This window comes from Neophocaena asiaeorientalis, unplaced genomic scaffold (assembly GCF_003031525.2).
Source record: "Neophocaena asiaeorientalis asiaeorientalis breed wild unplaced genomic scaffold, Neophocaena_asiaeorientalis_V1.1 scaffold54, whole genome shotgun sequence".
NCBI lineage: Eukaryota > Metazoa > Chordata > Mammalia > Artiodactyla > Phocoenidae > Neophocaena > Neophocaena asiaeorientalis.
Genome location: NW_020174938.1, coordinates 3,630,211 through 3,646,833, shown reverse-complemented (window position 1 = coordinate 3,646,833; position 16,623 = coordinate 3,630,211). Strand labels below are relative to the sequence as shown.

Here is a 16,623-nt window from a genome sequence, read left to right as displayed (position 1 = left end):
AAAAAAAAAAAAAAAAAAAAAAAAAAAAAAAAAAGTTTCATTTACATATTTTAAAAATAATTTTTAAAATTATATATACATGGATAATAAAATGTTAAATTTTATAGAGTGGTGAACAATGAAAAGCGAATTACCTTCCCATTATAGGTTCCCAAGTCCTCTCTACTCCCTCTACAGAGACAAACATCATTACCAGTTTCTTGTTTCTCAAAATTCTGTATACAAAAAGTGTGCATATCTTCCCCCCTTATTTTTTTTAATACAAATAGAACCATACTATATCTTCTATACTTTGTTTTTCTCATTTAACTGTTTCACCATCTTGAAGTCCTTTACAGACTGCATAATATGTCTTCGTGTGGATGTACTGTGGTTTATTTGAACGGTCCCTGGTGATGGACATTTGGGTTGTTACCAGTTTTTTTTTTTTTTTCTCACAAACATTGCAGTATATATGCCTTTGCCCACATTTGTGGTTGAGTATCTGTAGTATCAGGAATGGGCATATTTAAAATGCTTCATGAAGGCCCCTGGAGCTTCATATTAATTCACAGTGTTTCTCAAGGTGTTGGCTGGGCTCTCAGCAGTTGGTGGTATGGGTTTGGGGAAGACTGGATACTGCAAAAGACTCATGAGGTGCTGGAGAGTTGCCTGGCAGGTGGCGTCAGAACAAAGCTGGCTATAGACCCTACCGGAGTAAGGAGTGACATATTAAAATATTTAAGATGTAGAAACTCAACTGTAATTCCTTCTTTATACATATATTGGGGATGTTAAAAAGTTACTGATGTCACATTGCTCGCTTGCCTCCTCAGTCCCCACCATGGGGTAAAAAAGATAAATACCATTTTCTTTGGAATGTCTTACCCAGCTATATGACTTGAATGATCCTGATAAACAAGATTACATCCAAGGAGGTTTTCTAAGGGAAATGAAGACTTATATGTTATACAAGAAACATTATCTATGTGATTCTGGGATCTTCCTGTGAAGATGTTATGTTTTTTGAGATTTTTTTCTAATTACCTACCTAATTAGCACATTAAGTTTGGTTGTTGACATCTGAGAAACCAATGTGCTTTCTCATGAAAAAGACCCTTGCACAGAAAGTGCTCTTTTTTCTAAGATCTGGGGTCAAAGGAGAGATTTTTAAGCATATAATAATGGCTTCTACTTATTTAATAACATAGGCACAAAAAATGTCATTTACTTCTCACAGGACCCCTTTCAGGGAGATTTTATATGTTAGGAAGTATGCTCATGAGCTTTCTACCAACATCATCTTCCCTAAGGCTCCCCATCTCAGTAACTGACTATACTATTCACTCAGTTGCTTTTAAAGTTAGAAACGTCGTAATCTTTCTGTGACATCTATATCCTTTTCCTTCATTCTCTCATATCTAATTCTACACCTTAGGAAATTTGTTTTACCTCCTAAAATTCGTGAGAATCCATTCACTTTTTCTCCTTTTCCCATCACTCTAGTCCAAGTGAACTGTTTTATCATTTCATTTGCAGTATCCTTTTAGTCACCCCTAGGTTATCAATTCTTGTCCCCCACTCAATTCATTCTCTACTCATTAGCTAACATGAACACATTAATCCATTTAACATGAATTAAATGTTAATTTTGACTATGTCACTCCTTGCCCAAAACTCTCTAGTGCCTTTCCAACGTCCTTAGAATAAAATCCCTCGCATGGCCTCTGTGGATCTGCACCACTAGTCTCTCCTACCTCTCCACCTATTGCAACCAACTCTTTTCCCCTTCCTCTTTCCAGCCATGCTGGTCTTTCTGTGCTGCAAACTGGCCAAGCTTCTTCCATCCTCAGGGCCTTTGCACAAGCTTTTCCTTTGCCTTAGAATTTTTCCCCAGCCTGCCCACTTCCTCATCCCCCTTCCCCAAGCTAATGCCTTATCCTTTAGGTCTCATTTTAAACATATATTACCCAGGGAAACTTCCCTGTCCAAACAAGTCTAGATTGGATCTCCCTGTTATTATTTGCTTTTACTACTCTGTATTTTTCCTCAGCATTTATCACAATTCTAATTATATAGTTATGTTGTTCTTTTAATTTTCTCTGTTATTGGAATAGGTAATACATCCATTTCATACAAAATTCAAACTGTAACAGGGTATAGAGTTTCTTCCCTTCCCCGTCCCTCTGCTACCCAGTTTTCTTCCTTACAAGTAACTACTTTTAGCATTTTGAATATCCTTTCAGAGATTTTGAGTATATAAGCAATTATGTACATAATTTTCATCTTTATTTTTGCCTTCTCTTATTAACACAGATCCTATGTACATTTTTCTGCACTTTGTTTTTACCTGTTAATATATCTTGGCAATTCTTCTATATCGCTATGTAAATGGTTTCTTTTTCATGTACCATACAGTATGGGCTTATCATTATTTCTTTAACCTTAATTATTGGGCATTTAGGTTGTTTTCAGGCTTTGGTTATTACGAACAATGCTGCATTGAATAACTTTGTATTTAAAGTCATTTTCCACATTTATACCTATAGAATATATTCCTAGAATTAAAATAAAGAAGTTAAAGGTTATGTGCATTTTAAATTTGGGTAGTAATTTCCAAACTGCTGTCAATGGAGGTTGTACCAGTTCACATTCCCTCTAGCCACAGATGAAGAATGCATGTTTACTCACAACTCAATGAAAATTTTTGTTCTCTGACAATGTAAGAGGTGGAAAATATCTCTTGGAAACTTTAATTTGCATGTTTTCTCTTCCTTGCAAAGTTATATTTTCGTATGTTCAAGAAGCATTTGTATTTCTTCTTTAGTGAACTGTTTCTTCATAAACTTTGCTTACGTTATTTAATGTGTGACTTCCTCGCTACACTCGAAGGTCAGGGATCCCGCGTATTTCGCTTGTCGCATAGCTCCTGGTACTGGAATGAATGAAGCTCAAAGAAATGACTGGCTCACGTCATGCAGTAGTCACATACGGAACTCATGTTTGACTCGAAAGCCCACGTATTTCCACGACCACCCAGTGGAAAGACTGAGCATTTAATTCACCACAGCAGGGGCTAGAAAGGTAATGTAAAAACGGCTGAAGTGTGCTGGGAAGAGAGGACTGTGGCAAAAAGGCCAATAAATGCCTAACTACAGTAGCAGCTGTTTTCAGATCTATTTTACCGCCAAGGAGGAATGCAGGCCCATTGTCGGATCTTTATTTATTCCGAGGCCGGATTTCTGGCTTTCTTGCGAGATCTCCTGGTTTTTAAGTATTTCCAGTCAAAACAAGACTGCCTTCAAATGCAGCCCACCGGCAGCGGATTTGCAAACTCTAGCGTAAACAGAAGTGGGAGGCTGATGAGGCGGGTAATACCTTAGTTGGACAAAGACAGCCGAGAAACAAGTAATTTTTATGTAAGGCGAGAATGAGGTTCTCCGCCGTAGGGTTTGGGTTTGGGGGCCGTGACTCCCGGAAAGACGCTGGAAATAAATGCTGGGTGGCATCAAAGCAGAGCAGGGCCAGGCGGCGGGAGGGCGCGCTGCCGTCCCAGTTGTGGCTGGCCACTCCACCCAGCGCTGTTGGGGGTTTCTGAAGCAGCGTCCACACAATGGTGTAGGGCGGTAGGGGCTGGCCGGGATAAAGGGGACGACTGGCTGCGCATTCCCTCACCGGCTTCTTTAGAGCCAAGTGGACCGCAGGAAAGCACCCAACCCTTTCCCCGCTTCCAGAAGACCCTCCGCTTTCCGCTCGGCGATCTACTTCTTTCCCTACTCAGGCCCCTCCCCACTTCCCCAATCCTACGACTTCCGTTTGCCTGGTTTTTTGGGAAACCGCCGACTTCCGGCCTCGCAGCGGCGGGCGGAGCTAAGATGGCTGAGCAGAGGCTCGCGATGGTGAGCGTTGAGGTTCTGCTTGGTGTCCCGGCTGCCAGGCGGGGTTGGGCAGGGCCGGGCGGAGCGGAGAGGGGGACTGGCGGTCGGCCTGTGTCCCACGGAGCTGCCTCTGGGGAAATGCGTGGCCGGGGCTGGAGCGCCTCGGGGTGGCCGGGGCAACACGGTTCGACTCCCGGGAACTGCTCCGTCTGGGGCCTTGCTGAGTTCTTTGCAGCTCTGGGCCTGTGCTAGGACGGGGGTCTTTCTTGGGGTGCGCTAGGAGATTTTCATCGGAAATGGCTCTTTTCCTAGCTCCATGTTTTCTGTCTCATGAGGTTTGGAAAGAAGGCACTACCACCCGTGCAGAGTCAGTTTCTGTTAATCCCCTGGATTAGGCATTGAATGAGACAAATCCTGGAAGCTTTCAGCGTCAGTACTTTCTGCGGATGGGGCGAGAGCATGTTTTCGCAAGTTTAGGAATTCACCTGGCCTGAGTTAGTCGCTGATTTAAATTCCACAGAACTGCTAATACAGAGTAACTCAGGTGAATTCGGGATGACCCAGTAGTAGTTATTTTTGAGGCGTAAATTCATAATTGGATCTAATTTCTATAAATTTCCAAGTGTGAAACCTTGTCTACCTTGTTTTAATATTGCATTTCAGAGCATGTTCTGCGCGTTTATTAGAATGACTTTAGTTATTTATTCGGGATTTATTGCCCTTTGAAAACCCCCCTGGAAAACTTAGGAGACAAAATAGCAGCCTTTAACAGACTGTTTTATAACTTAGTTTTGGCTGCTAGGGAGCAAGGCCAGTATTACCTTGTCAGGGGGCCTGTTTGTTTTTTCTAGTCTCTCTTCATTTGCAGCGAAATCAAATTATTATAGTGTAATTAGAAAACTCTGAATACAGACCAGGAGGAGGCCCAAAGCAAAGATTTTTGTTAAGCTACGAATTAAAAAAAAATTAAAAGCATGATTAATGTTTCTAGAGTTTAGGCATTGAAAACATACTAAAGAAAATACTTCAGCTACATAGTCTTAAATGTAAGGTAACATGTAAGGGTAACATGACATTGTTGCAAATATAGCTTATCCTCTAGTCCTCACTGCAGGTATAGATAGGGGTTCATGAACGGAATAGGAACGTGATGGCAGAATTGTTCTATACTTTTGAATCCCTGGTAGTGTATTAAAGAGGATGACGTTTTTGTTCTTTTTTAAAATTTATTTCTGGCTGCGTTGGGTCTTCGTTGCTGCATGCAGGCTTTCTCTAGTTGCGGTGGGCAGGGTCTACTCATCCTTGCGGTGCGTGGGCTTCTCATTGCGGTGGCTTCTCTTGTTGCGGAGCTCGTGCTCTGAGCCCGTAGGCTTCAGTAGTTGTGGCTCATGGCCTCTAGAGCACAGGCTCAGTAGTTGCGGCGCACGGTCTTAGTTGCTCCGCAGCATGTGGGATCTTCCTGGACCAGGGATCGAACCCGTGTTCCCTGCATTGGCAGGTGGATTCTTTTTTTTTTTAATAAATTTATTTATTTATTTTTGGCTGCGTTGGGTCTTTGTTGCCGCACGCAGGCTTTCTCTAGTTGCGGAGAGTGGGGGCTACTCTTCGTTTTGTTGCACGGGCTTGTCATTGCAGTGGCTTCTCGTTGTGGAGCTTGGGCTCTAGGCGTGCGGGCTTCAGTAGTTGTGGCACGCAGGCTCAATACTTGTGGCTCGCGAGCTCTAGAGCGCAGGCTCAGTAGTTGTGGCGCAAGGGCTTAGTTGCTCCGCGGCATGTCGGATCTTCCCGGACCAGGGCTCGAACCCGTATACCCTGCATTGGCAGGCGGATTCTTAACCACTGTGCCTCCAGGGAAGCCTAACAGGCGGGTTTTTAATAACCATGCCACCAGCGAAGTCTGGCTTTTTTTTTGATATGACTTTAGCACTTCAGCTGCAAGTTAACAAATCATTTCCATTATTATCAAGTTTAATGCTAGCAGTGTTATAGTAACTCATCTTTCAGGTTACCACTGCATGGAAATTTGAATTTTATTCTTTTTGGAAGTGATATGGCATTTTGTAATAGAATTAAAAGGACTTCGCAGTGCCACTCCTAGACCTGTATCCCGTTGAAATAAAAGCAAAACATAAGCACCCAGTCCAAGGTACTCATTGCAGTACTGTTTATAATGGCAAAAAGCTGGAAACAAAGTGAATGCCCATTAGTAGGGTAATGGATGACTTCTGATATGCCCACACTGAGGAATAGTATGCAGCCATTAAAAAGAATGTTAGAACTATATACGTTGATGTGGAGAGATTTCCATGGTTTACATTTAAATAAAAGCTAGTTGTGGAGTGGGGTGTTAAAAAAAGAGTTCAACTTGGCTTTTATTCAGTGATTCACGAATCAGTCAGCATCCAGTCTAGCAGATAGAAAGGAGCTCTGAGGAGCTGTACAAAATAGAATACTTTTATAGGCAACAAGGAACAGGAACAAGGAAGTTACAGACAAAAAGTGCCTTGGTTATTGCAAGATCACTTTCCTTTAGGGGTTAGCAGAGGTTTATCAGTCATATTATATAACTAGGGCTGATCAGATGACTCCTGATTGGTTTAAAATTCCATTTCTGGGAGAGCTGAAACTGTAATTAAGTCTCCGTTTGGTGACATGAGGCTTAGCAAATATGATTCCATGTTGGGCCTGTTGTCTTGTTTTTAACAAGGGTATATTTTGTTATCTGTTTGTGACACAAAGGAAAAACATGTAGATCTATAGATATGGATATACATAGATGTGGATGAGAGAAGACTAAAAGACTTAAAACTCAGAGAATTTTGAACAAATTCATAAGTAAAAACCTAAGAATTCTGCAGCAAAGGCCTTGAGACTAGGAGACATCCCAGCAAAATGGAGTAAAACTAGTTCAAGGTGGGACACACAGAAATTCTAATATGCTACCAAACTACTGAGGATTATTACCTATTCCTTAGGAAAACTAGGGACTGATATTTATGTTTTATTTAAGAATAAATATAATAAATAGTTTAGAGATCTTAAAAAAAAACAAGCAAATAACTCTGGTTTCTATGCTTTATACTTATAAACATTTTTATAACTCCCTAATTACTATTTTTTGGTGTATTTGTATAAATACCCATCAATCTTCCTGTAAATTAAAAGATTAAACCTTTCAGAACAGAAAGCAAAAATTACTACTGCACTAGTTGATTTGGCTCAGATATAGTGCCTAGCACATATCAAGTGCTACATGAATATTTGTTAGATGAATAAATCATCACAGAATACTTAAAAATGAAAGAACCAAAAAAAGTAAAGAACTTATTCTATATATATCCCAGTTATGAATGAGATTGAGTGGGCTAATAGAATCCTTTGTATCTCAGAATGTCCTAGAAGATGTTTTGAGAAAGAGACTCATCAAAAAATTATAATTTATTTTAATTCTACTTTGTGCAGAAGAAAGCATTGCTGACTCATGAAAATGCTTTTTGACCCTTTAAGATTCTTACTTTTCCCCAAAGTAAAAAAAAAAATCCCAGTTAGATTAAAAAAAAAAAAAGCGTTCTTTTGCATTATAAAAGTAGCTGAGGGACTTCCTTGGTGGTCCAGTGGCTAAGACTCTGCGCTTGCAATGCAGGGGGCCCAGGTTGGATCCCTGATAAGGGAACTAGATCCCGCATGCTGTAGCTAAAAGATTCTACTTGCTGCAGCTGAAGATCCCGCATGCAGCAAGGAAAATCCCACATGCCACAACTAAGACCTGGTGCAGCCAAATAAATAAATAAATATTAGAAAAAAACAGCTTTGTTGAGGTATAATACACATACTGTAAAATTTACCTATTTTAAGTATGCAGTTTGGTCAGCTTTAGTAAATTTATATAGTTGAACAGTTGTCACCATGATCCAGTTACATCTGTCTGTCAGTCCAGAAAGTTCCCTTGTAACCACTTGCAGCCAATCTCTAATCCTAACCCCAGCCCATGGCTGATCTGCTTTCTGTCTGCATAGTTTTGCCTTTTCTACAGTTTCATATAATGGAATCACTTAGTATGTGTTTTAAGGTTCATTCATATTGTTGTATTTAGCAGTAGTTTGTAACTTTTTATTTCTAAGCAGAATTCCACTATATGGAATTCCACTATATGAACATACACATTTTGTTTATCCACAAATTGATGGACATTTGAATTGTTTCCTGTTTTTGGTTATTTGAATAATGTCACTGTTGTTACTGGCATGCAAGTCTTTGCATGCATATGTTTTCATTTCTCTAGGAGAGTAATTGCTGGGTTGTATGGTAAATTTATGTTTTAAAAAAAAACCTGCTAAACTGTTTTCTAAAGTGGCTATACTCTACCGTTTTACATTCCCATGAGCAGTGTATGAGGGATTCAGTTTTTCCACACCCTTGTCATCACTTGGTATTGTCAGTCTTTTTGATTTTAGCCATTCTAGTGGATGTGTAGTAGTGGTTATTGTGATTTTAATTTGTATCTCCCTAATGAATAATGATATTCAATATTTTTTAATGTGCTTATGCATCTATATCTCTTTGAAGTGTCTCTACAGATCTTTTGCCCATTTAAAAATGGGTTATTTCTTTTATTATTAAGATTTGTGTATATGTTAAATCAAGGTAATAAAATAGCTAAAAGAACAAATTATGTATTCTCTTTTATTTTGAGGATTTTTTGGTTGTTATGAAATATATCATACTTCTAAAAGAATGAATAAAAGGTTATTTGTAAGTTTTAAAGAACAATGCTGTTGACCTAGGAACAACATGGGGATTAAGGGCACTGATCCTCTGCACAGTTGAAAACCTAAGTAAAACTTACAGTGGCCCTCCCTATCTTGCATCTGTGGATTCCCTTGCATCTGTGGATTCAACCAACCTTGGAATATGTAGCACTGTAGTATTTACTATTGAATAAAATCCGTATATAAGTGGACCTTCAAGGTTCAAACCCCTGTTGTTCAAGCATCAACTCTATAATGAAAACTTGTGTTCCTACCTCACATGTTAAGAAATGAGTCATTAAAAATAACTTTGGGGCTTACCTGGTGGCACAGTGGTTAAGAATCCACCTGCCAATGCAGGGGACATGGGTTTTTGAGCCCTGGTCCAGGAAGATCCCACATGCCGCAGAGCAACTAAACCCGTGCGCCACAACTACTGAGCCTGCACTCTAGAGCCCGCAAGCCACAACTACTGAAGCCCACGTGCCTAGAGCACGTGCTTCGCAACCAGAGAAGCCACTGCAATGAGAAGCCCGGGCACCGCAACAAAGAGTAGTCCCCACTCACCGCAACTAGAGAAAGCCCGCACACAGCAATGAAGACCCAATGCAGCCAAAAATAAATACATAAAAAACACAAAACAAAAAAACCTTTGAAACCTAAATGTCTCCCCTACCTCATTTTCCTCCTCTGTCAAAAGTGATCTCTTTCCTCAATTTTATGTTAATTATTCTTTTGGTTTTCTTTTAAAAAATTTTTTTATTCAGGGCTTCCCTGGTGGTGCAGTGGTTAAGAGTCCGCCTGCTGATGCAGGGGACGCGGGTTCTTGCCCCGGTCTGGGAGGATCCCACATGCCGCAGAGCGGCTGGGCCCGTGAGCCATGGCCGCTGAGCCTGCGCATCCGGAGCCTGTGCTCCGCAACGGGAGAGGCCACAGCAGTGAGAGGCCCGCGTACCGCAAAAAAAAATTTTATTCATTTATTTATTTATTATTATTTTTTGGCTGCACCGGGTCTTAGTTGTGGCATGCGGCATCTTCATTGTGGCATGCATACTTCTTAGTTGCAGCATGTGTGCGGGATCTAGTTCCCCAACCAGGGATCGAACCTGGGCACCCTGCATTGTAAGTGCAGAGTCTTACCCACTGGGCCACCAGGGAAATCCCTCTTTCGGTTTTCTTTATAGCTTTTATCATACTTAATACCCTTAAACAATATATTGATTTAAAAAAAATTAATGTTTAGTTTTTTCATTTTTTAATGCTGTGAAGTATCTCATTATAGGGAAATGCTACAATATGTCCATTCTATTAGATAGAGATTTGGGTTATTTCTGATTTTTTTCCAGCTTTAGTGAGGTATAATTGACAAATAAAGTTAGTGTACAACATGAGGATTTTATAAACACACAGTGAAAGGATTCCCACCACTGAGTTAATTAAATACACTCATCACCTCACATGTATAACTATTTTGTGTGTGAGAACAGTTAAATTCTATATTCTTAAATTTCAATTATACAGTACAGTGTTATCAACTATAGTCACCATGTTATACATTAGATCCTTAGACCACATTCATCCTTAACCCTGGCAAGCACTTTTCTACTCTCTGTTTCTGTAAGTTCAACTTTTTTTTTTCCTTCTGGTTTTTAATTTAAAAAAAAGAATGCTGCTATGAACAGGGCCAGGACTAGGGTAAGGCAACTGAAGCGCTTAGGGTGCAAAATTTAAGGAGTAAGAGTATCTCAGACCTGGCTGTGAACACTCGTATATGTCTCCTGATCTAAGAATTTCCCCAGGGTATTCCTCGAAGTGGATTGCTGGTTTCTGGGCTACGTACATCTTCAACTTTATAACTTATGGGAGGTTCTGCGGTGATTGTAACAATTTATGCTTCTACCACCAGCTCCTGTTGCTCCTTGATATAGCTTTAAATTTTGTCAGCATGGTGGCTATGAAATGAGCTCTTAATGTGATAGTAATTTACATTTCCCTGATTAGTAATTAGGTAGAGCATCACTGGTTGTTTCCATTTCCTTTTCTGTGCAATGCCTGGTTCTTATGTTTTGCTTATTTTTCTACCTCATTATTTGTTTTTCTTATTGATTTATAGTTAGTTATAGTTGTGGGCTGTTAATTCTTTGTCATTTTTTGGTTTTGTTTTGTATTACAAATATCTTCTCTTAGTCTTCTGTCTTTATTTCTTCTTTGGAACAGAAGTTATTATTATTATTATTATTTATTTTTTTTTTTTTGGCTGAGCTGCGCAGCTTATGGGGTCTTAGTTCCCCAACCAGGGGTTGAACCCAGGGACACTGACAGTGAAAGCACCAAGTCCTAACCACTGGACTGCCAGGGAAGTCCCCAGAAGTTATTAATTTTAATGTAGTTGAATGTTTAGATCTTTTCTTAATTGGTTTGTGCTTTTGTATCTTGTTGGAAGTAATCCTTCCCTACCGTATGTATTTTTTTAACATCTTTATTGAAGTATAATTGCTTTACAATGATGTGTTTCTGCTTTACAACAAAGTGAATCAGCTATACATATACATATATCCCCATATCTCCTCCCTCTTACGTCTCCCTCCTACCCTCCCTACCCCACCCCTCTAGGTGGTCACAAAGCACCGAGCTGATATCCCTGTGCTATGTGGCTGCTTCCCATTAGCTATTTTACATTTGGTAGTGTATATATGTCCATGCCACTCTCTCACTTCGTCCCAGCTTACCCTTCCCCCTCCCCGTGTTCTCAGGTCCATTCTATACATCTGTGTCTTTATTCCTGTCCTGATCCTAGGTTCTTCAGAAACATTTTTTTTTCTTTATTGTGAAATTTTTTTTTATGCGGTACGTGGGCCTCTCACTGTTGTGGCCTCTCTCGACTCCAGATGCGCAGGCTCAGCGGCCATGGCTCACTGGCCAGGGCCCAGGTGCTCCGCGGCATGTGGGATCTTCCCGGACTGGGGCACGAACCCGTGTCCCCTGCATCGGCAGGTGGACTCTCAACCACTGCCCCACCAGGGAAGCCCCAAATTGTGAAATTTTTTGTTCTAGTTCTGTTTGTTAAGGACTGCATTGAATCTGTAGATTGCTTTGGGTAGTTTAGTCATTTTCGCAATGTTGATTCTTCCAATCCAAGAACATGGTATATCTTTCCATCTGTTGGTATTATCTTTAATTTCTTTCGTCAGTGTCTTATAGTTATCTGCATACAGGTCTTTTGTCTCCTTAGGTAGGTTTATTCCTAGGTGTTTTATTCTTTTTGTTGCAGTGGTAAATGGGAGTGTTTCCTTAATTTCTCTTTCAGATTTTTCATCATTAGTGTATGGGAGTGCAAGAGATTTCTGTGCATTAATTTTGTATCTTGCTACTTTACCAAATTCATTGATTAGCTCTAGTAGTTTTCTGGTATCATCTTTAGGATTCTCTATAGTGTATTTTTTAAAGTTTTTAAAATTTGCTCTTTCCATTTTAATATTCAGTCTTTTAATTTGTTTTCATTTTCCTGATGAAGGTTTTTTTCTTGAAGTCTGTTTTGTCTCAGTGCTAATACTGCTACTTTTTCTTTTTGCTTCTGTTTTCCTGCTGTATCTGTTCTCATCCTTTTACTTTGTTTTCCTTTGACCTTATGTTTTAGATGTTTCTTTATACAGATAGCATATATCTAGATTAAAAAAAATCCATTCTTATAATCTTTTAACTAGAGAATTTCGTTTTTTCTCCTTCTTTTCTTACTTTAATCTTCCTTAAGTGAGTACCCAGATTTTTTTTGTTAATACATTTATTCATTTATTTATTTATTTTTGGCTGCATTGGGTCTGTGTTGCTGCACACAGGCTTTTTCTAGCCATGGAGAGTGGGGGCTACTCTTCGTTGTGGTGTGTGGGCTTCTTATTGATTGCGGTGGCTTCTCTTGTTGCAGACTACGGGCTCTAGGCATGCGGGCTTCAGTAGTTGTGACTCGAGGGTTCTAGAGTGCAGGCTCAGTAGTTGTGGCTCATGGGCTTAGTTCCTCCGTGGCATGTGGGCTCTTCCTGGACCAGGGATCAAACCTGTGTCCCCTGCATTGGCAGGTGGATTCTTAACCACTGCGCCACCAGGGAAGTTCCTTAGCTATTCTTAACATTAGAAGTCTTTTTTTCCCCACAGCCCTCTTTCTCACCCCAGATAGGTTCTAGAAAGCTTGTCAACACACCTGCTAATCAGCAGCATGAACCTGCCAGCCCAGCATCTTCAGAGGGTCAGAGCTTTCTCCGCATTCTGATATCTGCATACAGATAGCATATATCTAGATTTAAAAAAAATCCATTCCGATAATCTGTCTTTTAACTAGAGAATTTCAATTTTTCTTCTTTTCTTACTTTAATCTTCCTTAAGTGAGTATCCACATTTTTAAAAATAATAGATATTTAACTTAAAGTTCAAACGTAAACCTTGATAATACAGGGATCATCGAATGTTTTGTTACCCTTTGCTTTCTGCCAGTTCATGCTGTTGTTCAGTTTTTTAGTTTTTGTGTTTCTCAGTTCAGCACCACAAATTATACTTTGTTTTATTCAGTAAGTAGATGCTTATAATATATGTCCATATTTTACCAATTCCTTTGCATGTTCCACTCCTTCCTTCTGGGGTTGTTTTCCTTTCTCCTAATGTAAATATGTCCATTAAAAGTTTATTTAGGGATTCTAAAAAGTCAAATTTTATTTGTCTGAAAGCCTCTTAAAATTTGCTATTATTCGTGAATGTTAGTTTTGATTCGTGTAAGAGTTCAGATTGGGGGTTGGCAAACTGTTTTTTAAGGGGCCAATAGTAAATAGTTTGAGCTTCATGGGCCATATATTGTCTGTCACAAGTAAATCAACTCTGCAGTTGTAGAGCAGAAGCAACTATAGGCAATATGTAAACACGTGAGTGTGACTGTTGTGATAAAATTTTGGTTGTAGACACTGAAGTTTGAATTTCATATAATTTTCATGTGTTATAAAATATTGTTAAAATTTTTCTTAACCATGAAAAATATAAAAATTATTCTTAGCTTATGGACCACATAAACATAGGCTGTATCTGACCTGTGAGCCATAGTTTGGTGATCTCATGCCTAGGTTAATATTCATTTTACTTAGTACTTTACTCTTGGGGATAGTTATTCTTATAATGTCATATGATATTATCTTCCATTTTTAATTGTTGAGAAGTCAGCTGTCAATCTAACTGTCCTTTCGTTGCATGTAATCTGGTGATATTATTTTTCTTTGGTTATTTTTAAGAACTTATTATTGTCCCTGTGCATGTCCCTATGATGTATCTAAAGTGTGGATTTATTTTCATTTAACTTGGTTAGAATTGGTTGAGCATCCAGAATCTAAAGATTAGTGTGTCTTGTATACTTCTGGAAATGTTCAGCCATTATTTTTGCTTATATCATACCTTATCATATATAACATGGGAGGTAAATAAAAGAAAAATTCATTTGAAGATTTTCTGCGAAGTTATAGTACAGTATAGTATCTATAATATTAAATAATGACCCTTTTAAAATACTCCCTCCTAGAACTGAGTGCTAGAGCATCTCTGTGTAGATGACCTCATAAGCTTCCTCTTATCAAAATTATCACTTTTTTGGTTGGCTGCTAAGAAGTATAGCATTAAGTATAATACTAATATGTTGACATTAATTTGTATACATTATATCATGCATTATAATTAAAATAAGTATATACTGTAAGTAATTATATATTATAAATATGAATTATACATTATTAATAGTTTGGACAGCAAAAGTATGACCTGACATTTGTTTTTTAAAGCATATTCAAAATAATTCTTTGTACATGTATGCAGGTAATGGATTACTTGCATGATTGGAGAGCTATTGATGATTGTTATTTTAATGCTTCTTTAAGCTAGCAAGATTTATGGTGGTGTTTTAACAGACTTCTTTCATTTCAGAGAACTCAGTTTCCTGCATCTGCTGAATCTCTAAAACCCCGGCTGAAAAAAGGTCTGTATATAATTTCATTTTGTGTGTATATTTGCACAATTTCTCTGTCTTATTGATTCTTCTATCCTGTATCCACTAGAGCTTTTACAAATATGATTGTTGGGAAAAGCAGTAGTCTGAATGTTCTCCCATATCTAGCTTTTATTTTGTGAAGTTGTTAGATATTACGGGATTGATTTTACCTATAAATATGTTTGTTTATTTATTTCATTATGCTGAGTCTTAGTTGCGGCAGGCGGGCTCCTTAGTTGTGGCATGCAAACTCTTAGTCGCGGCATGTATGTGGGATCTAGTTCCATGACCGGGGATGGAACCAGGGCCCCTGCATTGGGAGCGTGAAGTCTTATCCAGTGTGCCACCAGGGAAGTCCCTACCTATAAATATGTTTAAATGGGGTTTTATTATTATATAAATGTGTACTAATTTTCTACTTGTGGAAAAACCACTCTAAAGTTCCTATAGTACATATCGGGCCTCAAATAATCTCATATATACATATGTTAAATAAGTGTGAGGTTTTATAAAAATTGAGTCTGGGAAGCCTAACTAGGTGAGGACCTGTATTGTAAAGAACTGCCTTTAAAAATATGATACAGCGATAATTCCCTGGCAGTCCAGTGGTTAGGACTCAGTGTTTTCACTGCCGGGGGCCCGGGTTTGATTCCTGATCGGGGAACTAGGATGCCGTGCGGCGCAGCCAAAAAAATTTTTTTTAAATAAAATAAAATCCAATAGAGATATATATATTTTATATAGAGGAATAGGATTTTTTCATTTGTTAACCTATGAAGTCTTAGGAGGGTTTGCGTCAAGTTGTCAGTGACTATACTGGATGTTCTTCCACGTCTAAAGGACTGGATGTCCTAGCTACTTGCCAGGCATTGGAAAACACCTGAACTTTTTGTTTAGCAGGAGAGACCATCTGTTTTATTATTTATTCATTTGTTTATTATTTGCTAGATGAGGAAACCATGGAAGGGGAGTGACTTGCCCAGGGTCCTGTGTGTTGCTTTTGTTTGCATACCTGAGCACCAGGCTATATGCCCTTTTGCAGCATGTGTTTTCCTGTTGTATGCTAAGAGTTTTAAAGTTGATTTTGTCAATAAAGTGTTTATTTGGGGCATTTCAGTTACACTTTGAAATTATAATACAAGTTGTTGGAAAATATTAACTTTCAGGAATATACTTTCAAAGAGTTTTTTAGGAAAACACTGTAAAGAGCAGTACATGTACAATTTAGATTATTTGTGAAATTTGGATGAATTCTGCCGATGTCTAACATCATCGTTAATAATTTAAACACCATTTCTGAACATGAGAATCATCTTGCTGTGGTATCTGTCATTTCATTTCATCACCAGAGTGATTTGGCTAGTCCGGTGGTGGGGCTTGTGGGTATTGTAATCATCTCTCCAGTGTTCTTTCCATAATTCCTCCAGGGTCAAACCCTGTGGTTCAGTTGACTCCCAGTCCAGGAGAGTTGTAATTAGTATACACCAATCAAGAACTGGCCCATGCCCAATTCAGGCTAATGAGATAAAACCTTTACAGCTCTGGGGAGAAGGGGCACATTTGACAAGATGCTATAAAATGTAACAGTGCCATAATGCCCTTTCCAATCATTTCTTTCTCCCTTCCCCACTGCAGAGCAACCACTGACTTCTATTATTAAAGTTTAGTTTTTCCTGTTCTTGAACCCCTCATACATGTGAGTACTTAGTCGGTTCCAGGACCAGTGATAGGTATTTGCAATACACAGATAAATAGGGCATATTGTGTCTTCAGGGCATAGAAAATAAAGGCATATAATTATAGTGTATACTCCATAGGTCCTTCCTTCTGAAGGTTAAACATTTCCAGTTTCTTCAACTCTTTTCATATAAAATGTTTAGAACTCTTTTGCCATTATTACTTTGGTCCTGTAGTGAAATTCGTTGGCCCTCTTGGAAGTATTAGAGTTCAGGACTAGGTAGAATATTCCAGGTATTGTGTGAACAGGGCCAGGTGTAATGTCTGG

General features: G+C 38.9%; 1 protein-coding gene and 1 non-coding gene across 3 annotated transcripts in view; one reads left to right on the top strand and one right to left on the bottom strand.

The window, feature by feature from the left end:
* The first annotated feature begins 2,900 nt into the window (after positions 1-2,900).
* The window catches only part of BBS4 (Bardet-Biedl syndrome 4), a 60,122-nt gene continuing 46,399 nt past the window's right edge, over positions 2,901-16,623 (top strand). Inside the window, exons 1-2 of one of the 2 annotated variants that reach the window (XM_024761698.1) lie at positions 2,901-3,878; positions 14,555-14,606. In XM_024761698.1, coding sequence (XP_024617466.1) covers positions 3,855-3,878; positions 14,555-14,606 — 76 coding nt within the window. In that variant the 5' untranslated portion in view covers positions 2,901-3,854. The remainder of the gene's footprint in view (positions 3,879-14,554; positions 14,607-16,623) is intronic. The other variant, XM_024761699.1, reaches the window with a different exon arrangement.
* On the bottom strand, positions 9,691-9,763 carry TRNAV-UAC (transfer RNA valine (anticodon UAC)). The gene has a single exon. It is a non-coding gene; the product is annotated as a tRNA-Val (tRNA).